The sequence below is a fragment of the Gorilla gorilla genome, chromosome 1 (genome assembly GCF_029281585.2).
Source record: "Gorilla gorilla gorilla isolate KB3781 chromosome 1, NHGRI_mGorGor1-v2.1_pri, whole genome shotgun sequence".
In the NCBI taxonomy this organism is placed as follows: Eukaryota; Metazoa; Chordata; class Mammalia; order Primates; family Hominidae; genus Gorilla; species Gorilla gorilla.
In genome coordinates, this window is record NC_073224.2 from 90,071,678 (window position 1) to 90,099,526 (window position 27,849).

Sequence of the window (27,849 nt, forward strand, 5' to 3'; positions counted from 1 at the left end):
CCCCACAGTGGAAAAATGTAAATACTTGTCAGCAATGAAAAGAAATATTCTTGTCACATTATAAAAACACCTAGGTGACTTCATTGTTTTGAAGCAGTTACATGGCCCTATCTACCTATCAGAGAGTGCTCAATATTCATAAATTATACATGGCTGAGGTGGTGTTTTTAAAAATGTATCTCAAATGCACCTTATTTTACTCAGTGGGATTCACTTTACTTTCATCTGCTTATTAATTGTAATCTGCTTCTTACAAAATTCCTTTGTGTTTGGAATTCTTATTGCTTTTTCTTTCATTAATCAAATAAATGTTTATAGAGCTCCTACTATGTGATGCTTATTTTTCTAGGTGGTGGAGATAAAAAGAGGAAAAGACATGGTCTCTGCCCTTTAATGGATAGTAGAAAACAGACAATGACAATACACTGCAAGATACTGTACTATGTTTCTAAAGATGGTATGTGCAGTAGTGCCAAGGGGAGGGGACACCTATGCTAAGTATGGAGTTTGCCCATCTAGTTGTCATCTAGTGAATCACTGCCACTTGGTCAGAATCTATCTCCTACAGTAGTTCAAGTTGGAAAATGTAGTAAAATATTCTGAAATTGCTGTCTGTATAAAACATCACATCGTCCCTGTTCTCAGTTTTTAAGTTTCTTTAGTCCATGGCATAGAAATACCCAAATTCAAAAAGTCCATAAGCCTAAGAGTATGCTTCCAACATCATATTCTTTGTTGTGTTTGCTGTCATCCTGACATGAAGGTGATTGAGAAGATTTTAAGATGAGGTCATCATTTCGTTAATTTGAAGCATCTGCAGTACACATAGGTAATGGAGTGAGGAGTGGACTAACTGTACCATGTGTGGGTGTTACAAAGGAAGTGGAAAGGCATCATTTGCATTTCAGGTCCAATCAGGAAGCTACCCTGGGAGCCAGGGGCAGAAGAGAGAACAAAGTGGTATCTGGAGAACGCAGATAGCTGGGACAGAGCTCAGGGGAGATAGACGTAGCCTCAGGGCCATGCAGGGGTAGAGAAAGCCATCCCTAAGGAAATACATGGCAGAGGCATAGCAGAAAACTTTAGAATAAGAGGATTATAAATTGAGTTAAAGAAGACTCAGCACTTATCTTTTGAGTGAACAAAAATAGACCAAGAATTTATTGTAATCTTTTTATAAAGAAGTAGATTTCTAAGATTTCACAGAAGAAACTTGGTTTTTGTCTCTGTGTGCTACATGAAAATCAGAGCCCCTCTATATGATTTACTGTGAGCATTTTTGGAGACATCTGTCCAGATCTTAGCAATTATCTTAACTGCCCCCTCTCAATTCAAGGAGTGGGTTTCCAGCAGCCATGTAAGTATAAAACAAATCTGCCCTCTGAAGAAAGCCATAGTTACTTGCTTTAGAGATGAGAGTTTGACCCAGGTGAGTCAATTACAGACCCTTCACTGGGAATTTAGAACAGAAACTGAGGAACATTTAACTTCCCTCATGTGTTGGACCTGCAACTTTTGCTGGGAAGCTATGGGCAGCCATATTCTACCTTGCAGGCTGGGAGCAGAGGAAGCTGCTCTAGGCAGAAAGTAGAGAAGGAAACAGCTGTCAGAACAGAGACCTGAGAGGGAGAGGGTCCTGCCTGGGTTTCAAGCAGTTTTCCAGTTTCTGGAGCCAGTCCTTGAGGCTAGACTGTGCCTGGCCTATTAGTCTTGCATGCTTATCAAAATGCCTTCTTTTTTGCTTAATTTAGCTCTGTACAACAGAGGACCTGGAAAATATGGCATTCATGCTTGATTTAACTGTATAATAAACCATAGATAGTTCTTATCCCAAAGTGTGGATTCCATCATTTGCAGCTAATCCCTCTGTTGTCTCACAAAGAACTCATGTGCCATTGATGCAGTCAAATACCTGGGCCAGTGAGCGCCCACCTGATGACCATAGTCATGGTCTGGAGTTCGGGTAGGTATGGAACGCCCTCTACAGAATGCTGCTATCTTCTGGCTTTCAGTCAGAGTATGCTGGGTTTTACAGAGTAATACACATATTTTAAACAACTTTGTCTTAATTTAGGTGTTTGAAGAATTATTCTACTAATGATTTTGTCAATCACACATTAATAGCTGCTGACATTTATCTGTGCTGGTTATTACTGTGCTCAGAATTTTACACAGATTATTTATTCCCACAGCAGCCTTATGAGGACTGTACCGTGATAGTCCCTGTTTTCCTAGTAAGCAAACACAAGCCCAGAGAAGTTAAATGAGCAGCACAATATTACCCTGCTAGAAAGTAATAGAGCCACGATGCAAACCCACTTCCCTCAGACTCTGATCTCACCTACTAATGTTTTATTGCCCTGAAGACCCTTCCTTGCTCTCCACGGCTGGGGTGGGGAATATGCTGAGGGGATGTCTTTAAGTTTCCAGTGGAAGCTTCACTTTGGGGTCGAAGCCGCTCCAACGGTTGTCTTCTCTTCCTTTTCTACCACCAACTTTCTTTTCCCAATGACTGGCTGTTGTTGTTACTCTTTTCCTGAGTTGTGTGGGGTCATTACTGCAGAGATGCAAGGGCACCCCTTGGATATCTGGAGAAAGACAAAAACAAACAAACAAACAAAAAAACCCTGCTCTTTGAAGTTTTCTCCTAAAATCCAAAACTAAAGACATCAAGATACAATAAAGGAAATACTTGAATGCAGTCTGTGTAACTCCCTGAAACAGTCACAGGCAATGTCTATCACAGTATCTAGCATTAACTAAGCCTAGCGGTTAATGGACCTAGCGGCTGAAATGGACCCTACTGAGATACCTTGTCAGGCAGCATGTTGTGCTGAAACCAATGCATTCAAACCGGAGTTTAAAGTTCATCCAGGGTCATGAATGAGCTATTCATGAATGAGACAGCCCACGATCTTCAATAGATTTTGGTGGCTTTAATATGTGAATCTATAAATGTGGTTTTTTTCTTGAACTTCTAAAACACCTTAATCTACATACTCACTCCAACAATTTACTGAGTGTTTCTTAATCTTGGCTAACAGATAGATGCACTACTTTTACTTTTTGTTTATAAATTTAGTTTTAGTTTTTCAGTATGTAAATTTTGTATGGCTCAAAAATGGACACTATATAACCAGGCACACAGTGAGAAGTCCACCTGTCTGGTTTCATTGATATCCACTTTTAATAGTTTATTGAGTGTCCTTGTAGTGCTTTTTAAAAATGTAAATGCAAACAAAAATAAATGTAGACTCTTATTCGTACCTTTTCTACACCTAATGCAGTATATTATTTACACTGTTCTGTACTTTTTTCTACCGAAGAAATATCTTGGAGATTGCTTCATGTTATCTTATTTTTTCTGGCAGTTTTACCATATTCCATTGTATGGCTGCACCATAGTTATTTAATCATTATGCTATAGATAGATATTTGGAATTTGGCATACACCTGATGCTTTGCAATTATAAACAATGCTGCAATAAATAATCTTAGTGAGCTTTGTGTACATGAAAAATAATTCTTGAGAATCTGTGATGTTTACTTAAATTATTTTAATTATCTGGTTACTTATGTACAGACATTAAAACCAGTTATAAATTTCTTATAATAATAACTCTTACATAACAATTTTAAATTTAAGTGAAAACAAACCCCTAACATTAATTTAACTAATAGATGCCAGTTTGATGAAAGTATAAAGCTGCTCGCAATAAGACCATGGTATCAAACCACTCCTTTTCTCTTGGCATCAGTGTGACTTCATGAATGTGTACTGTGTGATGAGCTGATTTTCTTTTACACAACTTTTTTCTTTTTTTTTATTATTATACTTAAAGTTTTAGGGTACATGTGCACACCGTGCAGGTTTGTTACACGTGTATACATCTGCCGTGTTGGTTTGCTGTACCCATTAACTCATCATTTACATTAGGTATTTCTCCTAATGCTATCCCTACCCCCTACCCCCACCCCACGACAGGCCCCAGTGAGTGATGTTCCCCTTCCTATGTCCATGTGTTCTCATCGTTCAATTTCCACCTATGAGTGAGAACATGCAGTGTTTGGTTTTCTGTCCTTGTGATAGTTTGCTCAGAATGATGGTTTCCAGCTTCATCCATGTCCCTGCAAAAGACATGAACTCATCCTTTTTTATGGCTGCATAGAATTCCATGGTGTATATGTGACACATTTTCTTAATCCAGTCTATCATTGATGGACATTTGGGTTGGTTCCAAGTCTTTGCTACTGTGAATAGTGCCACAGTAAACATACGTATGCATGTGTCTTTATAGCAGTATCATTTATAATCCTTTGGGTATATACCCAGTAATGGGATTGCTGGGTCAAATGGTATTTCTAGTTCTAGATCCTTGAGGAATTGCCACACCGTCTTCCACAATGGTTGAACTAGTTTACATTCCCACCAACACTGTAAAAGTGTTCCTATTTCTCCACATCCTCTCCAGCACCTGTTGTTTCCTGACTTTTTAATGATCACCATTCTAACTGGTGTGAGATGGTATCTCATTGTGGTTTTGATTTGCATTTCTCTGATGACCAGCGATGATGAGCATTTTTTCATATGTCTGTTGGCTGCATAAATGTCTTCTTTTGAGAAGTGTCTGTTCATATCCTTTGCCCACTTTTTGATGGAGTTGTTTGATTTTTTTCTTGTAAATTTGTTTAAGTTCTTTGTAGATTCTGGATATTAGCCCTTTGTCAGATGAGGAGATTGCAAAATTTTTCTCCCATTCTGTAGGTTGCCTGTTCACTCTGATGGTAGTTTCTTTTGCTGTGCAGAAGCTCTTTAGTTGAATTAGATCCCATTTGTCAATTTTGGCTTTTGTTGCCATTGCTTTTGGTGTTTTAGACATGAAGTCCTTGCCCATGCCTATGTCCTGAATGGTATTGCCTAGGTTTTCTTCCAGGGTTTTTATGGTTTTACGTCTAACATTTAAGTCTTTAATCCATCTTGAATTAATTTTTATATAAGGTGTAAGGAAGGGATCCAGTTTCAGCTTTCTACCTATGGCTAGCCAGTTTTCCCAGCACCATTTATTAAATAGGGAATCCTTGTTTTTGTCAGGTTTGTCAAAGATCAGATGGTTGTAGATGTGTGGTGTTACTTCTGAGGCCTCTGTTATGTTCTGTTGGTCTATATCTCTGTTTTGGTACCAGTACCATGCTGTTTTGGTTACTGTAGCCTTGTAGTATAGTTTGAAGTCAGGTAGCATGATGCTTCCAGCTTTGTTCTTTTGGCTTAGGATTGACTTGGCAATGCAGGTCCTTTTTGGGTTCCATATGAACTTTAAAGTAGTTTTTTCCAATTCTGTGAAGAAAGTCATTGGTAGCTTGATGGGGATGGCATTGAATCTATAAATTACCTTGGGCAGTATGGCCATTTTCACAATATTGATTCTTCCTATCCATGAGCATGGAATGTTCTTCCATTTGTTTGTGTCCTCTTTTATTTCATTGAGCAGTGGTTTGTAGTTCTCCTTGAAGGGGTCCTTCACATCCCTTGTAAGTTGGATTCCTAGGTATTTTATTCTCTTTGTAGCAATTGTGAATGGGAGTTCACTCATGATTTGGCTCTCTGTTTGTCTGTTATTGATGTATAAGAATGCTTGTGATTTTTGCACATTGATTTTGTATCCTGAGACTTTGCTGAAGTTGCTTATCAGCTTAAGGAGATTTTGGGCTGAGACAATGGGGTTTTCTAAATGTACAGTCATGTCGTCTGCAAACAGGGACAATTTGATTTCCTCTTTTCCTAATTGAATACCCTTTATTTCTTTCTCTTGCTTGATTTCCCTGGCCAGAACTTCCAACACTATATTGAATAGGAGTGGTGATAGAGCACATCCCTGTCTTGACAACTTTTCTCTGTTTGCACTATTACAAACACTTTGTTTAGCCTTCTCTTTGTTGTTCATCACTTACATATTAAATTCTTCTCATTTGTTCTGAGACAATTAAAAACCTATGCCTGTTAGCATTGATGCAGTCATGAGCATAAACAAATTTGGTCACTGGTCATCCAGCTGATATAGAATGCACTTATATTGATTTTTGAGAGTAGCATGATAATTCTTTTAGAGAAAAGTCACACATTCTCATAGAGAAGCACTAATAAAGCACTATATGGTGAGAATCACGTCAGTGCCCATCCATGTGAGCTCTTTACTAGACCCTAAGCAATAACTTTCCTCAGCACTGCTTTTTTATCATAATGACACAAGGCTGTGGCATCTAGTAAAGCTAGATGCATCGTGGCCCTGCCCCCAACCCCCAACAGCCCCTATCCTGACTTCTGTGCCTCTGTCTTTTACAGGTCTTCTGTTTGCAGAAGGACCTGTTGCTTCCTGCAGTCCTCCTATATTTTGCCTCCCATCTTGAGGCAGGGAGACCCAGTAGTAGCTATTATCCTGCTGCTATTGACTTGGCAGACTGCCAGATTTTACCAGCATTGAGCCAGTCAAGTCCTGGGCAGCCAGTTTAGGCTGAAATAAGAGGGGACAAAAGGCAACCACAGAGGTGGGCTAGGTTCCTTAAATACAGGTCAAAAATAATTAGTATAGTAGTAAGGACTGGCAAGTGGGGGGAGGTAAGAGGTTGGGTCAACTGCCTAGTGAGTTGGCTCACTTAAATCTATGAGCAGGAAGTACTGTTCCTCTCTCTGTAGGCTTTCTATAGTGGGAGCAGTAGAGCCTAGGCTTTCTTAAAAAGCTCTGATTCCTTAAGAGAGAATACAGTGGCTGGGTTCCATGACTCCTCTTCCAACTCATATCCTCATGATTGTTATAAGCAGGGAGCAGATTGTGCCCCCTTGGGAATTCAGTACTTCTTGTGCCATGTGTCTAGTTTATCTTCTTAAAATCTTAAGTCTGGGATGCAGATGAGCAGTTAATTGTTTGGAAGAGAGTAGATGGAACATGGGATAATCCATGAAGGCAGAAGTCAGATGGTGGTGAAATCTCATAAGGTTAGGAAGTTTCCAGGTGTTTTTTATTATCAGCAAAGGATTTGTCTCTTTAAGGAGAGGAGCCAGATAATGTTTTCTGCTCAGATGTTCTTTCTTGTTTCCTGGTTCTGAGAACAATAGGCTTTGAATTACTTCTTGCATGTTGGAGTGGATCATAGATTCTCCATTAATGAGAGATGATAGAGGTGACAGTGGCACTTACAGGTGTGGGAAACAGTAGCAGAATCCACAGTTACTGTAAAGTGCTGTTCTGGTTGAAGTACAGTAATTGGCTACAAGCAGTCTAGTCAACATGACAGTGATCTTTAGATGTATCATCTATTTTTCCAGCCTTTAGCCTCTTTAGTTATTAACGTCTTTATTATCTATTTCATATGTAATTAATTTTCAGTTGATTCTTCTTATAAATTCAAGTATGTTGAGACAAACTAAATTCCCAACAGTTGGTGGATTACTGAAATAAATTACGGAAGTTTACAACAAAATTGATATAGTATGTTCCAATTTTTGCGAGAAAACAGTTTGTGTATTTGTATGCATAAAAAAGAATCAGAAAAACTTTCCACCAAGTTGATGACAGTCATTATCTCCCTCACTTCATTAAGGTCTCTGCTCAAATGTTCTTTGTCAAAGTTCTTCCTTGACCAGTCTGTTTGAGAAAGAAATCCTCTTTATCTCTGTTCCAGGTCACTTTCTAGTCTCTTATCTTGCTTTATTTTTCTTATTGGTCTTTCCCCCTCCATGATACTGTTTATTTATCTGTTGAGTATTTTTCTCCCCCTAGAGTGTGTAGCTCACAGGAAGAGATTTTGACTTTCTTGTGTACTGCTGTATTTGTAGTGCCTAGAACAGTGTCTGGAGCTCAGGAAACGTTTGTTGCAGTGATGGATAAATAAATAAATAAATAAATAAATAAATAAATAAATAAATAAATGAAATTGCATAAGTGGAAAATATTGCTAGCACAGTATCAGAAAACTGGTGCTTCCTTGGGGGTCAGAATAGGTTCATGCTTCAACTGTTTTTGTCTGCTGAGTAAACAGGATGTCTAAACCATAGAGAAGGATTATCTAAGGGGTGGATTTTCTGAGAACATAAGGATCTATTATGTTTTGAATTTTACATAGGTGGGGTACGAAGGTGATAAGCCATTGTGATACCCACTTGAATTCCAGCAAACTGGGGAAACTGTAAACCTGTGACTCCCGGTCTTTGAAGGGTCATCATATGAGTGTGAAGCTACTGTATGGTGAACAGTGCAGGTCAGCAGGTCTCCCACCTCCTGCAGCATTACAGCCACATAGACATATTTCCTGATTGACTGGAGTTTCCTTCAAGCCTTTGGAAACAGAGATAGGGCAGCTGTGTCAGAGGTGTGTGAACCAGAGCAACTCCATCTTGAATAGGAGCTGGTTAAAATGAGGCTGAGACCTACTGGGCTGCATTCTCAGATGGTTAAGGCACTCTAAATCACAGGACGAGATAGGAGGTCTGCACAAGATACAGGCCATAAAGACCTTGCTGATAAAGCATGTTGCAGTAAAGAAGCTGGCTAAAACGCCACCAAAACCAAGATAGCCACGAAAGTGACCTCTCTGATCGTCCTCACTGCTTTACTCCCACCATAACAATTTATGCCATGACGGTTTACAGATGCCATGGCAATGTCAGGAAGTTGCTCTGTATGGTCTAGAAAGGGGAGGCATGAGGAATCCACCCCTTGTTTAGCATATAATCAAGGAATAACCATAAAAATGGGCAACCAGCAGGCATCGGGCTGCTCTGTGGAGTAGCCATTCTTTTATTCCTTTACTTTCTTAACAAACTTCCTTTCACTTTCGTCTATGGACTTGCCCTGAATTCTTTTTTGCATGAGATCCAAGATCCAAGAACACTCTCTTGGGGTCTGGATCAGGACTCCATTCCTGTAACAGCTGTGTGATTTGACCCATACAATCTACTCTGGATGTTACTGGGTCTTAATGTCTATTAACTGTGGTGACTTAAGGCAGCCAACTTCACATATGTGTTTCATCACTCAAACAAGAAGAGATATTAATGCTTCCTGGCATCTAAAGGCATTATATAGAATAATTAGTTCATGTTTCAAATTGTTTCACATTTATAGGTATCATTATTTTGAAATAGATTCCTTTAAAGATTCAGGAAAAGCCACATGTCAAAACTACTAAGCTTGTAATGTGTTTTCTTACTCATTTATTTCCCTCAGGCATCGGCCTGCCCAGTGGGAGTGATTTAATCAGGAGTGTTAGTCAAGACTTCAATGGGTTCATTTCTTTGCTGGGTGTTGTCTGAGAAAAGAGAGACTGTCAAGGCTTTTTTATTCCCTATAAAAGGATTCATTTGTTTTGAGGGGGGTCTCTCTTAAGTGGACCAAACCATTCTTAGCAACGCTAATCTTATTGTATGTATTTATCTGGTGGTTTCTAATAGAGTCAAACAGTTCATTCATCCAGGAAGGACAGATCCTAGAGTTCACATCTAGCCCTGGCTTTACAAATACCTTGGGTCACTTCCTCACCCTATAGTGTCTGAGACATCTAGAAAACCAAGGACAGCAGAATATTCTTTAGCCCATCCCTGAATTCACAGGTTGCTGCTGCCCAAGTGCCTTTGGAATAAAAAAGATGTTTGAAGACTTTGAGCCACATCCTCATTTCTAATACAACTTTTATTTCTAGGGTCAGTTTGACAAATTTTGTTTCACTTTTATGAAATAATTTATCATCAAAATTAACATTTTTTTGGTGGGCATATTCAGTGTGCTGAAGAGCTATAAATATTGAGAGGCACTTTAATTCAGAATATTGTATACACTAATGTATACATACACTAATTTCCCTAAGAATTGAAAATGTAGAGTTTAGGAAGTTCAGAAGTATTTGCTTTGGAGATTTCCTGGTCTTGGGTTGAATAAACATTCAGGCACATCACATGACTGCAGTGGGGCTTCTGTTCCTGGGCTGGCTCAATAGCTCTGTGCCTGCCATTTTTCAAAGATTGAGATCTAACTTGCCCTATTTTTTTTTTTTTTTTTTTTGAGACAGGGTCTTTCTTTCTTACCCAGGCTGGAGTGCAGTGAAGCAATCATGACTCACTGAAGCCTCAATCTCTTGGGCTCCAGAGATCTGCCACCTCAGCCTCCCGCATCGCTGGGACTACAGGAAAGAGCCACAGCACCTGGCTCTAACTTGCACTTTGACTTCCTCAGGAGAATAAGGATGCAACAGAGAATGATAGTAATCATGATATCTAACACTTATAAGGCACAGTGCTGAGACATACCACTCATGCTTTATTCATTTACTCTTTGCAACTCCTCTGTGGGGTAGGTACTGTTATCCACATGTCACAGACGAGACACAGAGACTCATTTGGGTGAGACAATTTGCCCCTTGTTACTTAGCAGTAAGAGGTAGGACTGGGATTTCAACCCATGTCAGTCTGGCTTTGGAGCCTGAGGCTTTCAGCAACAGTATGTGTCTAGACCCCTCCCACTGCTTACATTTTTGGGGACTGAATTTGAATGAAGAGTTAAGTATGATGCTATTAAAACTATCCTAGAAGGTCCGAATAGGGCAGCTGAAAGTGATTTAGGATATATCATATAATGCACATATTTTTGCTATAACATTTAAATATTAAATATTACCCTTTTTGGATGAATAAAAATATCAAAAAGGAATTTAAAATAAAAAATATGAAGGAAGAAGGGATACTAATGGCTAATCAAATAGCATGGCAGGTTTTTATTTTAAAGATGGCATTTGGTCTTGAACTCCTGACTTCAAGTGATCTGCCTGCCTTGGCTTCCCAAAGTACTGGGACCAGCCTGGCCAACATGGTGAAACCTCATCTCTACTGAAAATACAAAAAATTAGCTGGGTGTGGTGGCACATGCCTGTAATCCCAGCTGCTTGGAAAGCTGAGGCATGAGAATCGCTTGAACCTAGGAAGTGGGGGTTGTGGTGAGCTGAGATTGCACCACTGCACTCCATCCTGCCTGGGCAACAGAGCGAGACTCTGTCTCATTAAAAAAAAAAAAGGAAAAAAAAAAAGAAAAAAACTGGCATTTGGCTGGCTCTTATGAAACCCTTTTTCCCATTCGCTTTCCTGGCTTGGAGACCATGAAGCTCTACCAGCCATAACTTTGTGATGCTTTTTGGGGCAGCATTCTCCTTTTTTCTACACTGATTCATAAACAACAGTTCTCAGAAAATGGTGGACTCAGTCTAGTGACGGTGGGGTGTTGAATGAAGGGAGTGTTTGGGAATGAGGATGGCATTCTGAGAGGTGTTGTATCCACAAATAAAGCTCTGCAGGTTCAGCAAAACTAGGAAGAAGTATTGACAGTTTAGTTTTTTATGTGCTTTACAGATTCAGTTTATCAAAGAATCAGGTATTATAAGTAGGAAAAATTTGACAAAATAGAGCTGAAATACATGAATGATAACTAGAATCTAGGAAATTAATTAAAAGCTGAGTAAATCAATCTGCCCTTCATCTTCTGTTCTTAGAAGAGAATTTGACACAATCAAATAAAGAAAGACATGGTCCAATGTCAGGGAAATAATAGGGGATTTTTCAGAACAACAGAAATGTCCAATATTGGTGGTTTGCTTAAATAATTTATAAGCAAGTCACAAGAGTATGTATGGTATAATACCACGTTGGAAGAAGAAATAATGTAGACATTCTCAAGGTACTGTGACATATATCAGTTGGAAACACAAATGAGCTTGCCAACTGCAAAGTTATCTATCTTGGTTCCTTATACATTTTCTTTACACTAGAGAATATGGAATCAGGATCACAAATGGGCCACATAAATGTGATTGACACTTAACAGCTTGACATGCCATGTTAACAGCTAACATTTACTAAACATAGCCACCTTTTTGAGTGCTCATGCTGTGGCAGGTACTATTTTAAACATCCTTAACTTATTTAAAGTGAGGTAGGCACTATATTATCACTCACATTTTATAGACAAGGAAACCAAACATAATGAGAGCAAATAACTCGCCTGTGATCACAGAGCTGGCAAGTGGGAGAGCCAGGATTTGAACTCAAGCTGCTTGGCTGTAGAACACAAGATCTCAGAAACAAAACTGTTCTGCCTCTTGTATAAATAAACAACAGGGAGTATCCAGGTAGTATGTCAAGTTTACACAAATATGAAAATACAGGACCACCCCAAACCCTAGAATAAATTTCCAAGAGTCTCTTAAGATCTAGGTAGATCAAGTATGTTAGAGAAACTTAGATTCTGCTACTTCTTAAGTAGTTGTCATCATTGAGTACTTATACAACCAACCAATACATACACTAAAGAACCTGCCAACTGAATGTGCAGAATGGTGAAATAATCAGCTAATTCAGTGAAAAATTTCCTCAAATTGTTATTTGCTCCATTATACCATATTATTTTTCTGATATTTCACCCTGTAACAAAGTTATAGTAATACTGTTATAGACTCAAATCACCTCAAGCCCATAAGCATAAATTTTGATAGTTAATTATCTCTAAAATGATGAGAATCATTAATACTATTAAAGAAGCAAATCCTGGGGCAGCTGTTATCATTTGAATTTTTAGAATTTTCAACAGTTTTAATTTTCTTTTCTGAAGAAAGTTCAGAAAAAAGTATTTAGAATGATGTGAACTTTTAATGAAAGGGTAATTTCTGAAAAATACTTGCTAATAAACACATATACTTAGGAAGCTAATATAAATGTAATATATACTAATATATACTTAAGACAGAAATGCCTTAGGCTTAGGCTGCTAAGTCTCTGCTGAATTTTCTTTTATGAGGTTAACCACATCAAAGTCATAAAAAAGTGTTCTGTTATTCTGAATTGGTTTCTGACCTATTTCCTAAATTATAACTTAGCAAACAGTGTGTATGTGTTGGTTGGTTGGATAAGTAGTCAATCTAAAACTCTTTGAAATTTTTGCCTAGGCTATAATTAATGGGAGTGAATGAAAAGGAAAAGGAGGGGACTTTTACTGGAGAGGTCAGGGAAAAAGTAAAAGAGTCCACAGTTGGAATAGAAGTGTGAAAATGAATGTACTTAGGTAATGGAACAAGGAGATAAGCAAGAGCTCCAGTCCACAGCTTTACTTAGGAGAGAAGCTTAAGATAAAGCTGACAGTCTGTTCCTCAGTGGGCTTACAGTTTAGAGTCCTGACTCTTGAGATATCTGTACTATGACCTGGCTTTGTGTAGATAGCTTTGTCTTGCTTTAAGAAAAATTGATAATTAAATTCTGTTAACATCTTCACACCTTCCATTATTTTGGGATTGTGGATGCCAATCTCTCACTGAGGTTCAAATTTAATAATACAGATCTTGAAATATTGTCATAGCCACAGATTTCTAGTGAAAACATTCTAGCAAATAGGAAAAACATAGTTTCATATACCTTAATTTATAAAGTGTTTAGGAATAATGAACAGAATCTCTCTTTTTCTCACCTAGAAATCCTTAATGGTAGCTGAGATTACATAAACTTCTGTCTTGTAAACTTTATCCCCTATCCTCAAAAAGGGGATGCTGGTAGAACTCCTATGGAAATAAAATTAGGATTTAATGCTCCTGCATCAAGATCCTCTAAGTTCTTTTCTAGTAGTGAGGAGTCTCCAATTCTTTCCATTCTTCATGAGAGAATACTAAGGTGCTGTGGATCAGAGCGGAAGTGAGGGTGAGGTTGTAGGATCTCACTTGGTGTTCTTATAGCTCTTCATTTGGTACTTCACTTTTCTCCCCCATAGATTTTCTTTTTTTCTACGTCCTTTGGTACCACAATAGTCCTGATTTCACAGGTGTTGGTAGCCTCTCTTTCCATCCTTGTTCTTCCATCTCCAAAATTTCTCATAACAGTGCTTTGTTTTGACATTTGGGGTAATAATTGCTCACAGCCCTTAAATCCCTTCTGAGTTCAGAAACAAGTCAGAATTAAGACACAGGAGTCAGGCATATGGTAATGAAAACACCAACTTTATTTCTGATGAAGTTGAAGATAGATTGTGGCGTTGACATGCAGCTGCAGTTGGGCTTTCTAATAGTTCTTCCTAAGTCTTGAACCTAAGGAGACCCATCAAGGGAGACTTTAGGTTTGCAGAGCAGATGCATTTACCCAAAATTGCTGTCACACATCTGGGAACCAATAGTCAGGGAATGAAAGACAGAGACATTAGATGCATGAAGAACCTTTACTCTGCTTGATGAAGAGAGGAGAGACCCCACTGAATGTCAGAATCAACACTCCCAAATAGGATGCAAAGGTGGAGGCATGCCTCTAGTGAAGGCTTCCTCATAGTGCAGTAAACCAGCATCATGCATGCTTTCTCTTGACATTGTTCTATCTCCATCTATGGCTGCCACTGTGAAACTATTCAGTTTACTATTAAATAGTTCTAATTATTTGGAGCTGCTTTTTAAAAGTTGGTTCTACCTTAGAAGAAACAATGGGCCTTGTCCAATTTCAAACCACTGGCCCTTTGGACACAGAAGTCAAAGATCAAAGTGATAGCACCACAACAAAGCTATAGATTTTTCAAAAATGTAATTACGGAGTTTTAACCCAGAATAACTGGAAGATTTCACTCTCCCTCTTCCTCTATATCTCTTCTTCCTCCTTAAACATATATCTTTAAAATGCTTAAAACATTTTGTTTTAAAATGTTTTAAAACATGTTTTAAACCATATTGCCTATTTATTTTAAAAAGATAATGTGGTTTTAAAGACATATTACCTAAGCAAAAAGAACAAAGCCAGAAAGATTACATTACCTGACTTCAAACTATACTACAAGGCTATAGTAACCAAAAGAGCATGGTACAGGTACTAAAACAGACACATAGACCAATGGAACAGCATAGAGAACCCAGAAATAAAGCTACACACCCACAGCCATCTGATCTTTGACAAAGGTACAAAAAATAATTAATGGGGAAAGAACTTCCTATTTAACAAATGGTGCTGGGATAGCTGGCTAGCCATATGGAGAAGATTTAAACTGGACCCCTACCTATCATTATGTACAAAAATTAACTCAAGATGGATTAAAGACTTAAATGTAAGACCTCAAACTAAAAGTCCTAGAAGAAAACCCAGGAAATACCTTTCTCAATGTTGGCCTTGGCAAAAAATTTGTGGCTAAGTCCTCAAAAACAATTGGAACAAAAACAAAAAATTGACAAGTGGGACCTACTGAAACTAAAGAACTTCTACACAGCAAAACTATCAGTAAGTAAACAGACAACCTACAGAATGAGAGAAAATTTTCAAACACTATGCGTCTGACAAAAGTCCAGAATCTATAAGGAACATAAATAAATCAACAAGCAAAAAACAACCCCATTAAAATGCAGGCAAAGGACATGAGCAGATACTTCTCAAAATAAGACATTTGCTGAGAAGTGTTTTATTATTGATTATGCAATTGATTTTAGATTATGTGCCATGTGGTAATAAGAAGAATGTATATTCTGCTGTTTTTGGGTGGAAAGTTGTGCATATATCACATATATTTAGAATAGTTAGATTTTCTTGTTGAATTGAACCCTTTACCATTATATAATGCCCTCAGATTTCCAAGGGAAAAATCCAACAACCTCATAAAAAATGGGCAAAGGACATGAACAGACACTTTTCAAAAGAAAACATATACGTGGCCAACAATCATATGAAAAAAACTTCAACATCACTGATAATTAGTGAAATGCAAATCAAAACCACAATGAGGCACCATATCACATGTTATCAAAAAATAACATGCTGGCAAGGTTGTGTAGAAAAAGGAAGGCTTATACACTGTTGGTGGGAGTGTAAATTAGTTCAACCATTGTGGAAGAAGTGTGGTGATTCCTCAAAGACCTTAAGAAAGAAATACCATTTGATCCAGCAATCCCATTACTGAGCATACACCCAAAGGAATGTGAATCATTCTGTTTTAAAGACACATGCACGTGTATGTTCATTGCAGCACTGTTCACAATAGCAAAGACATAGAATCAATGGAAATGCCATCAATGATAGACTGGATAAAGAAAATGTGGTATATATACAACATGAAATACTATGCAGCCATTAAAAAGAATGAGATCATGTCCTTTGCAAGGACATGGTTGGAGCTGGAGTTTATTATCCTTAGTAAACTAACAGAAGAACAGAAAACCAAATCCTTCATGTTCTCACTTATAAGTGGGAGCTAAATGATGAGAACACATGGACATATAGAGGGGAACAACACACACTTGGGCTGATAAAAGGGTGGAGGGTGGGAGGAGGGAGAGGATCAGGAGAAATAACTAATGAGTATGAGGCTTGATACCTGGGTGATGAAATAATCTGTAAAACAAACTCCCATGATGCAAGTTTACCTATGTAACAAACCTGCATATGTACCCCTGAACTTAAAAGTTAAAAAAAGACATACATGCAGCCAACAAATGTATGAAAAAATGCTCATCATTGCTAATCATTAGTGAAATGCACATCAAAACCACAATGAGATACCATCTTACACCAGTCAGAGTGGCTTTTGTTGAAAAGTAAAAAAATAACAGATGTTGGAGAGGCTGCAGAATAAATGGAGCACTTATACACTGTTGACAGGAATGTAAATTAGTTCAACCACTGTGGAGAGCAGTTTATAATTTTCTCAAGGAGCTAAGAGTTGAACTACCATTTGATGCAGCAATTCCATTACTGGATACATACCCAAAGGAAAATAAATTGTTCTACCAAAAAGACACATGCACTTGTATGTTCATTGCAGTGCTATTCACAATAGCAAAGATATGGAGTCAACCCATGCCTATCAATGGTGAGTTGGATAAAGAAAATAGGATACATATATACCATGGAATACTATGCAGCCATAAAAAAGAACAAAATCATGCTCTTTGCAGCAACATGGATGTAGCTGGAAGCCATTACCCTAAGTAAACTAACACAGGAATAGAAAACAAAATACCACATGTTCTCACTTATAAACAGGAGCTAAACACTGGGTACACATGAACATAAAGATGGAAACAATAGATACTGGGGAATACAAGAGGTGGGGAATAGGGGATCAAGTGTTGAAAAACTACCTGCTGGGTACTATGCCTATTACATGGATGACAGAATCATTTGTACTCCACACCTCAGCATCACACACTATATCTTTATAACAAATCTGCACATGTACTTCCAGATTCTAAAATAAAAGTTGAAAATAAATTTTGATCTTAGAAGGGGCTAAATAGACAGGTGACCCTGCTAGTTAGTTGTTGCTAAAAAAATGGTAAAGGTTAGCTAATTCTAATCTAAATTTATTATTTTTGATAGATATTTCTCAACTTTTAACGGTTTTTAGTTATTTTTTCTTTTTCTCTTTTAGTTTTTAGAAACAAAGTCACACTTTGTTATCCAGGCTGGAGTGCAGTGATATGATCATATATCACTGCAGCCTCAGACTCCTGGGCTGAAGCAATCCTTCTACCTCAGCCTCCTGATTAGCTAGAACTACAGGTGCACACCACCATGCACGATTAATTTTTTATTTATTTTTTATAGAGATGAAATTTTTCTATATTGCCCAGGCTAATCTTGAACTCCTGGCCTCAATAGAACCTCCTTCCTTTGCCTCCCAAAGCACTTGGATTACAGGCTTGAGCTATTGTGCTCAGCCGTTAACCGTTTTATAAATTGTAATCCCTTACAATAAGTTAACTCATTTTTATTGGTGTGTATTTCAAAGTTTACTGTAGAGGGTTCAGCACGATGTTCAAATGAATATTCTTTTGAAAGTTTGTTCAATGTATTTTTGCACATTAAAATTCATTTGGCCGTAATATAAAGAGTAGAATTTAGAGGCCTCAATCAGTCTTTTGCCTATGAGGAGCAGATTCAAAATAATTTACCAGAAATAATCTCGACCCCCAAAGCAAGCACTCCTTGAACTCAAGTCTTAGGCGGGTGGACTGAGCTTCTTTAGGGACAGCTGCACCACCCAGTCTTTCAATTACACGAAGAGTTTGAGCCCCATTCTACTACACGTTAAAGAATAAGACCCTGTGATCAAAATTATTGTCTTAAAAATTGCTCTACTCTAGACGCTTTCTGGGACTATGCTTTAAACATTTATAAAAATTTCTTTTGATAGAAATAATATTTAGCAAAGATTGTTACAACATAGTGTCCTCTATTATAAGAAGCCCCCATAGAAAGTTCTTCCCTATTTTAATACCTAGGATAGTTACTATTCTCTTTAGCAATTGAATTGTTTTTATTTCATAAGTCTTACCATTTGCTTATTTAAGCTTTCCTTTTCAGTTTGGTTAATAAAAAATTAAACTCAAATTTATGGCTTATCTGTGGCCCACATATAAATCATTATAGAGAATGTGTCTTTCCCTAAAATTGGGAATTTTGAAAATTCCCAATTTACAAGAGTTGAAGAAATAGTACAATTAACACTTGTATACTTTTTTCCTAGAATTGCCAGTTGCTAATATTTTGTATCTTTTATTTTATCTCTCTCTTACACACATACATCCTTTTTCTTGTACCTTTTGCAAATAAATTGTGGATATCATGATCCTTTACTCATTCTATTTCTGCATACATCTCCCAAAAATAAGAATGTTTTACTATATAACTATAATACCTTTATTATATCAGATAATATTAACATTAATTTAAAAAGATAATCTAATTTACAGTGTGCATTTAAATTTTCCCATTTGTACCAAACTCTGAATCCATGTTCAAATATTGCATTTGGTCATTATGTCTCTTTAGTCACCATTATATAGAAAATTTTTCCTGGTCTTTTTTAGTTTAGTTTTTTATAGATGTCTTCAGAATGTTGCACTTTCTTCATTTTTCTGATTGTTCCTGATGATTAAATTCAAGTTAAACATTTTTTGCAATGATACTAGATAGGTAATGTTGGACTTCTCATTGCGTCATGTTAGGAGTTGTAAAATTTCAGGTTGGCCTTCTATTAACAGTGCTGTTTGATCACTTAGTTAAGATGATAACTGTCAGATTTTCCCATTGAAAAGACACATCTTCCTTTTGCAATAAATATGTTATCTGTGGGGTGATAATTTGAGACCATACAGTGTGCTTTTGAGCTTTACTCTGGTTTAATTTTGCCTCCACCCTTTTAAAAATTGAATCCCATTTTTAATTACTGTTCATTGTCATATTATATGTAAATCTGTAAATACTTCAAATTACTACTAAAATAAAGAAGAGACAAGATACACATTTTCAAACCTCTCTTCATATAAAGCATTTAGAAAAATCATTATCAGAGTAATTTTTTTTCATTTAAGTATTCATATATGAGCTAGTCTATCCAATAAATGTCTTCTCCCATATAATTAACTGTCTTCATTTTGACATAATTCAAATAAAAATGAGCTGTTCTTCTCTAGTTCCTTAAACATCTATGTCAATGTGAGCTTGATAACATATCACTGGCATGGATGCCTAACATGGAAACAAAGAGAAAAAGGACAGCACAGACTAGAGGAAGAAGGTCTAGTGTGTTTGACCACACGTGTTCTCAGAGGTTTGAGGATCCGGTCTCTTTCAGTAAGAATGGCCTTTTGGGCCCTGGTCCATTTCCCTGGCCCCTGTAGACAATATTGACATGCGGTGCAAGACCCATAGAAAATCTCTTTGGCTAACCTTGTATCCCAGAGGAGGAGAGAGAACAGGTTGGGTTTGACTCTAATTCAGATGCAATTTCATCCATATAGTCAATACATGGCACTTGATGTGTATCTCTTGGGCTTTTTATAAACCTGGAATAAGAAGAAAATATTAGAAGCCCCGTGCCAGATTTCAGTCACTATTCTCCTCTAAGTTTACACTGGAATTTGTTTCTGCTTCGTTTATTGACTTCATTATCTTCTACTAACCAAATCATCCTCTTATCAAATTTCATGCACATGCCTTAATTTCCTTAGAAGAATACATTTCCTAAACAGAAGATGTGAATTCCTGATATCTTTAAAGTTCCCAAAGTACCAAGTAGAGTCACGTACACACAGAAATCGTTGGATATGTGAATGGATGCAATCTTAGATACTGATTCCCCTTCTAGACACAAAATGCAGTTTCATTACGTAAGCCTTGGTAAGTGAGGAATATATGATTTGAGTAGAGTGTTAAACTCTGTTGTGTACTTCATGCTTCCAAGCTACATGAACTATCTTTTCCATGTATTAATCCTGGACACAAATTCTGCCCTTAAGTAATATTCCTAGACAGTCATGAATTAGTTTTTATTCACTTTTATGTGACTTGATCCACATTCTTGGAAATTAAACATCACTCTGTTAAATAACTCTTGGGTAACAGAGGAAACCAAATTGGAATTACAGACTATCTTAAAAATATCAAAACTTTTCAAAATGTTAGGAGAGAAAAAAGTTAGTATTTTCCAAGAAAAAATAATGTAAAGTAAATGCACTAAGTAGCCAAATAATGAAGTTTGAAAGGAATACAAAACAAAGCCAAGGAAAGTAGTAATAAGGCATTAAGGTGAAAGACTAAATTCATAAAAAAGGGGAATTGAAAAATCTCAAAGGTAGTTGCTTGAAAAATAAAAATAAACATAAAATAGAGAAGTTTTTGAAGGTTTAGTCAAAAGAAGAAAAAGACAAATACTATACATATAAAAATAAATAAGAATTTTATACAAAAAATAAGAGCAATTAAGAAAATATTGTGCATAACTACAGGCTTAAAGTTTGCAAAATTACATATGTATGATAATTTTCTAATACGAGGTATCTTTACCTTTCACAAGAACAGAAGAATGCAACTAGACCCCTAATAAAGCAAACAATGGAAAATGTGGTCTAGGAATTATTTCTAAAATAAGCGTGGGGTGCTAATGTCAATTTTATCAATTTTTTTACTTCAAATTTCCAAGTAACTTGAACTCCCCATTCTATTTAAGTCTATTTAAGTTGTTTCTGACCATAGAAAAGCACTAAACTTTCCTTATTCATTTTGTAAAGTTCGTATAAGCTTAATAACATAATAAAAATCGAAACAAAAGTGAAAACAAAAAGGAAAATCACAGACCAATTCCATCTAAGGGAAAATCACATACCATCTAAAATCACATTCCATCTAAGGGAAAATCACAGACCAATTCCATCTATAAATTTAATATACCGTTAAATTCTATCAAATAGAATTTAAAGGTATATTGAAATAATTATACACAATAACCAAGTAGTCCTTATTCCTGGAAATTAAGAAATGTTTAGTATTTGGAAATATATTACTATAATTCATGCCATCAACAAATCAATGGTGAAAATTCATATCATTTAAAAATATAGTCAAAAGGCACCTGCACATGTATGTTTATTGCAGCACAGTTCACAGTTGCAAAGATATGGAACCAATCTAAGTGCCCATCCACCAATGAATGGATAAAAATGATGTGGTACATATGCACCATGGAATACTACTCAGCCATTAAAAAGAATGAAATAATGTCTTTTGCAGTAACTTAAATGGAGCTGGAGGCCATTAGTCTAAGTGAAGTAACTCAGGAATGGAAAACCAAATACCGTATGTTTTTACTTATAAGTGAGAGCTAAGCTATGAGTACACAAAGGCAGACAGAGTGATATTATGAGCTATGGAGACTGAGAAGGAGGAGGGAGGGATTGGGAGGTGAGAAATCAAAAACTACATATTGGGTACATGTACACTATTCAGGTGATGGGTACACTAAAATCTCAGACTTCACCACTATACAATTCACCCCTGTAGCGAAAAACCACTTGGACCCCAAAAACTATTGAAATACAAAATAAAATAAAAAATAAAACTAAGAAAAAAAACATGGTCAAAAGGCACTTGATGAAATTCAACATACGTTTCTTTGCACAAGATAGGAAGAGAAGGATACTTTCTCAGCCTCCAGTAGACAGTATCATACCTAATGGTGAAATACTAGAGGTGATCTCAACAAAATCAGTAACAAAGCAAGAATAGGTATAGTGTTCTCTATTATCTAAGATCATCCTGTAAGTTACAGCCAAGGTAGTAATACCAGAAAAAAGAAATAAATAAAAGGAGAGTCTAAATTACAGTTATTTTCATGGTCTACTCAGCAAATCTAAGATAATCAAATAAATATTATAATCAGCAAAAATTTAAAGTAAAATGTTATTACAAAATAAATGTATATAAATCAGTAACTTTCCTAAAAACCCAAAGTAATCAGACAGAAAATACAAAGGGAAAATCTATTTTAGCAAATAAAAATGAATAAGTATAGACTTAAGTAGAGACATGAGATCACAGGAAAAGTAAATGATATTTACATGTTATATTTAGTCTTACAGTTTATATTGTTGGCTTAGTTATTAAGTTATAATAATGGTATTTTAGCATCTCTTCCAAAATTCCCCTAAGGATGCTCTTAGAATGGAAATTTATTACAAAGTGCACAAAGTAGGTGTTTAACAATTTGAAATGAATGTACATCATCTTAAGTTACTCTTCACTTAATTATACATCTGTAAAGTATTTTTCTTTAGATTCTGAATTTTGCTAATTTCTCATGTAGTTTTTGTGATCTCACTTCTCACAATGAATAAAGTTTCTTGACATTTCTCACTTTTGGAGATTGCTCATTGCATAGATTTTTTATTTTTATTTTTATTTATTTATTTTGAGACGGAGTTTTGCTCTTGTTGCCCAGACTGGAGCGCAATGGCGCGATCTTGGCTCACTGCAACTTCCGCCTCCTGGGTTCAAGCGATTCTCCTGCCTCAGGCTCCCCAGTAGCTGGGATTACAGGCATGAACCACCATGCCTGGCTAATTTTGTACTTTTAGTAGAGACAAGGTTTCTCCATGTTGGTCAGGCTGGTCTCGATCTCCCGACCTCAGGTGATCTGCCTACCTCGGCCTCCCAAAGTGCTGGGATTACAGGCATGAGCCACCGTGCCAGGCCTTCATTGCATAGATTTAATATTCTATGGCTGACCAACAAATGATGAGATTTATGTTCCATAGCCAGCATTTTTATACATGAACTCCATGTACATTTTTCACAATGAACTAAAATTATCTTAGGAGATCTTATTTAGGTGTAAAGTACATAATGAGAAAAATCAAGTATCTCTGTCTAAGTAGGCTTCATTTACTTTAACCAACAATTAAGTTTCTTACTCTTTTGCCATTTTCTTTTTCCTCCTGTTGATGTCAGCTATCATGGCACTTGTGGAGAGTAATTTTTTCAGTCCTAAGAAAAAGAGATAGAAATAAGAGGATTGTCAGGAAAGCTGGAGAAAACAAGTAAATGAAAACAGTGGTTTTGAAAGAACACAGTTATAATAATCAGGTCTTCATGGAACATATAACCAAAGCCCTTTATAAAAAAAAAATTCTCAAGGAAGATATTTTCCTTTCTATCATTCTCGGGTTGTGGAAGGGAAGTTAGCCTTCCCTTAAGAGAAATATGTTTGGAGTTGTTTCTCAGTTTAAATCTGCAATCAAAATTTCTAAATATTAAGAATTCCCTTGATATAATTTTTAATTTCCCAGAGATCTTCAAACTGTACTGTGATCTGCCTCAAAAGTCCCTCTCATTATGTGAATAGGCCCTGGCATTGATCTTACATCTCAGAAATGATTTTTCTCAGTCCTCAGAGCAATTGGAAAAAATCTCAGTTCTCACTTATACATTCATGAATTTCTCAAGATTGCAATGACTATATTTGTTAAAAAGAAAAGCAAGTAATAAAAAAGAAGATGGTGTATGAGTGCATGTGTGCGTTTTGTGGGGAGAGACGACATGACAAAGGTTAGAGTGGGAAAAGACAATAAATCAGGGTAACAGAACAAAGAGAGGCAGGCCCATCAACTTCTAAATTATTCCCCTCATTGCTTCATCAGGTGCACATATCTGTTGGTACAAAAGTAGGATCTACTCATGAATATTGTTAAATGTCTTACGAAACATAATATAGAGGTTGAGTATGCAAGACATCAAAGAAACAGACTTGCAGAATAGAAAGGCAACCTAGTACATTAAAATGCTATTTTATACATACGCATACCTTGTGAAGCAGCAATTATTTTCCTCAGTATATACCCCACAGAAATATGTGTATTCAACAAAAGACATGTATTAGATTGTTCATGGCATCACTGTTTACAATAACTCTAAATGCCCATCAAAGTGGAATGGGTGATTGTGGAGATATATATATATATATATACACAAATCCATAGCTACAATTGATAAGTATATGGAATGCTATATAGTAGTGAAAATAAATTAGTACAAAATATGGATGAATCTCACAAATATCAAGTTGAGTGAAAGAAGCCAAACAGAATACAACATACACTGTGAAAAAAATTGAAAAGTGAAAATGAACTGCTGCTATTAGAAATGAAAATAGTGGTTACTCTCGGTCATGCTGGGGACAGAAAAAACTGCAGGGGGAGCTTCTGAGTGCTAGTCATGTTGAGTTTTTTGTTGTTGTTATATATTTTTTTAAACTAAATGATAGTTGAGTAGGTGAGTGTTCAATTTGTGAAAATTCAGTAAGCTAAACATTCATGGCATGGTACTTTTCTATGTATATATTATACTAAAATAAATCTTTAAAAATGTTTATTTTAAAAAACGCAATCAGGTACAGGTAGCTAAATCCAGTAAGCATGATAAGTGACTTTGTAACTATTCTCTTTTATGGCTACCATCATATTATCCATTTGTCACCTTTCAACATTCCACTGGTATTTATTGGTGCTCATATTTCCAGGCATGGATTCATAGCGGAAGTCAGCAAAGGAAATGTATACTTGCTAGAAGAAAGAGGAGCAAGATATATGTATATGGAAACCAACATATCTGCCTAAAGTGGTGATATACTATAGATATTTTTAAATGAGAATAAAATGTGTTATTATTAGAAATGACTTCACTGAGGGAATAACCACATGGCTTTAGAAAGTGAATGATGTAAGATATAGAAACAACATAAGCCACTTAGATATGAGCTCTGGCCTCAGTGTACAGCAGTACATCTTTTAAATTCTTGACTTGTCTAATTGATAATTTTATGTCTCAAAAGTAAAGGATTCAGTGAAGGTATCTACTATTTTCTATCACATTTTGACTCATCAGGAAGGAACTGTCTGGTGATGTATCCTGATTAGATACAATTCTGACTTCTTATTAATCGGATCATGGAGAACTTGATAACAATTATTTAGGAATCCGAGGGAAAGTTCTCCAGATGACTTAATCAATTTAGTCCGGTTAGCAGAAACTACAATGCAATTCTATCAAACTTGATCCTGATTTCTTTTTTTCTTCTTCTTTTTTGTTTTTCACCCACTGGGTTCAAGCAATTCTCCCACCTCAGCCTCCCAAGTACTTGGGATTACGGGCATGCGCCACCATGCCCAGCTAATTTTTGTATTTTTAGTGGAGACAGGATTTCACCATGTTGGCCAGGCTGGTCTCAAACACCTGACCTCAAGTCATCCGCCTGCCTCAGCCTTCTAAAGTGTTGGGATTACAGGCGTGAGCCACCGTGCCCAGCCCTGATTTCTTTCTGATACCAATTTTACCAATTTGCTCTGAAGCATCAAAGGTAAGGACTTTGGAAATGAGTCGAGAATATGAACCAAATACTTGGAGTTGTCCAACAAAGTAAAATAACTTCACAACCTTTCTGAAATACTTTATAAGTATATTCTCCCTTGTTTGTTTTCCTGCCTTCTCTATTTTCTGTTTTTTTAAAGCCTTATGATAAATTAGCTTTCTACTGGAAACAAATAAATGAATGGATACAAAATACCAAAATGTAACCTGATTATAATTTTATGTGTTTTTATAATTCCTGGAATGCTTTTCTTTTAATAGGATTCTCTTAGAAGTGGAAAATCAAAATTCTAGATAGTCCCAACGTAGTCCATTTTTAATGGTGAAATTTCAGGCACTTCAATAGAGTAAGGGAGAAGATGTATTGAACAGAAGACCTTCTGAGTGCTCTTAACGTCTTACTGTACAATTAGGAACCTACTTTTCTCATGCAGAAGACCACCACTTACCCTCGAATACTTGCACAGGGCATCGGCTCTGGAGTTCTGAAACGGGAATGATGGCTCCCACTGGCTGGAGAATGCCAATGAAGCTAGGTTAGTGTTGGCTTCTCCAGCTGGGGAGGGAACATAAATTTAAACACGGAGTACTGGCTGTCCAGGATTGCTGAGTCATCCTCCAAGAAAGGGAAAGACAAGGTGTAGCCTGTAGCAAAGATGACAGCATCAATGTTCTTTTCAGTGCCATCCTCAAAGAAGGCTGATGTTGTGGTGAACTCTCTCATGTCTGGTTTCATCAGGACTCTTCCAGAAATTATGTGGTTAGGCAGATCATCACTCACAGTAGCCTGATGGCTGAGAAATCTGCATGGCAAAGAGTGTAACATCAAGAAGGGAGTATAAATTTTCTTCATAAACAAGTTTTGGTTGGCAAATGCTCAGGAAATCACCATAGTATTTTAACAATGTTTTATATTCTATATTGGCATTCCTGAAAAGGAGATACAGTTTATTGGTTACAAACTTGATTTTCAGAGTCAGAACTAGACTAATAATGGTCCTGTCACTTACTAGTTGTGAGACCTTGGAAAAGTCTCATAACATTTCAGTCTCAGTTTCCTAATCTGTAAAATGATAATAATAATATAACAATCAGATCAGATTGTGATAATCAGGTGATAATACACCCAATTATTTTTAGCTAAATATACTTTCAGCTAATAGTATTTTTTTCCAGGAATAAAGCTTTTTGATTCTTAACAGATATAGTTTCACTCAATATAATGTAAATATTAACACCAGTTGGTCATTAATATTTTTCAAGGGCCTACAAGGTGCAACTGTGTGATTTTAAGAGTGAATCTTCATTGGAAAAACTTATGTTCAGTGACACACAGATCTTTGGTAATTGTAATTTAGTACTTGAGCTATAATTTAGTAGCAAGAAGTCATATTTTCAGTTCCACTTTGCTATTAATACACATCTTTCATCTTCTGAATACTTTTTCCTCAGGAAAGAACCTGGAGTCACACATCCAACATCAGTTAGTCATAAAGCTATGTATGCTTTTTCTTCCAGATACTTCTTAATACTATTTTTTTTTATTTTCAGTGCTTTAGTTCAAGCGTTTATCTTTTGCCTGGGGTGTTTTTAAATTTTTTTAATAAAGGAAGCTGTGTAGGGAGAAAAGGGAAGAGGACCAAGAATAGATACATGGATAACACCAAGTTTTGAGGGACAAGTGGGGAAAGGGGAGCAAGAAAGAAAATAGAGGAAAAGTGGTAACAGAGATGAAAGAACAAGAAGAGGAAGACATGGGATGAGAGGACTGGATAAGGTCAGAGAACTGGCTAGCGTGTAGTGGGATGAGAGTGTAAAAGGAAGAGGCTGCAATCACAGAATGGGCCCTGGAATGACATCCAGATACACTGTAGTTCTGGGTGATAAGTTCCAGGATGGCCATGGGTGTGGATGACTCAAGTGAAGTGGACACGAGACCAGTGCAGTTGAGTAAGTTGAGGGGCTGCACTGCATGGGTATTGAGTAGTCATACATACAGATATTGAAATTGTCCTGGTTGACAATAGGTTTGAGGGTGACAGTCATGCCCTCCAGAGGAATCAAAGTTTTGAATCTGGGAGTGAAGAGGAAGTGGTTAACAGATGATAGTGAAAGAGGAAATAGAGGGTGGCATAGTTAGATGGTGTGAGTCTCAAATAAAACAA

At 36.6% G+C, this 27,849-nt stretch overlaps 1 protein-coding gene across 1 annotated transcript in view; it reads right to left on the reverse strand.

Annotated features, from left to right (window-relative positions):
• Window positions 1–2,418: 2,418 nt before the first annotated feature.
• The window catches only part of LOC134758497 (flavin-containing monooxygenase 5-like), a 90,243-nt gene continuing 64,812 nt past the window's right edge, over window positions 2,419–27,849 (reverse strand). Inside the window, 4 exon segments of the mRNA XM_063706147.1 lie at window positions 2,419–2,588; window positions 19,715–19,830; window positions 24,794–24,879; window positions 26,134–26,240. Coding sequence (XP_063562217.1) covers window positions 2,419–2,588; window positions 19,715–19,830; window positions 24,794–24,879; window positions 26,134–26,240 — 479 coding nt within the window.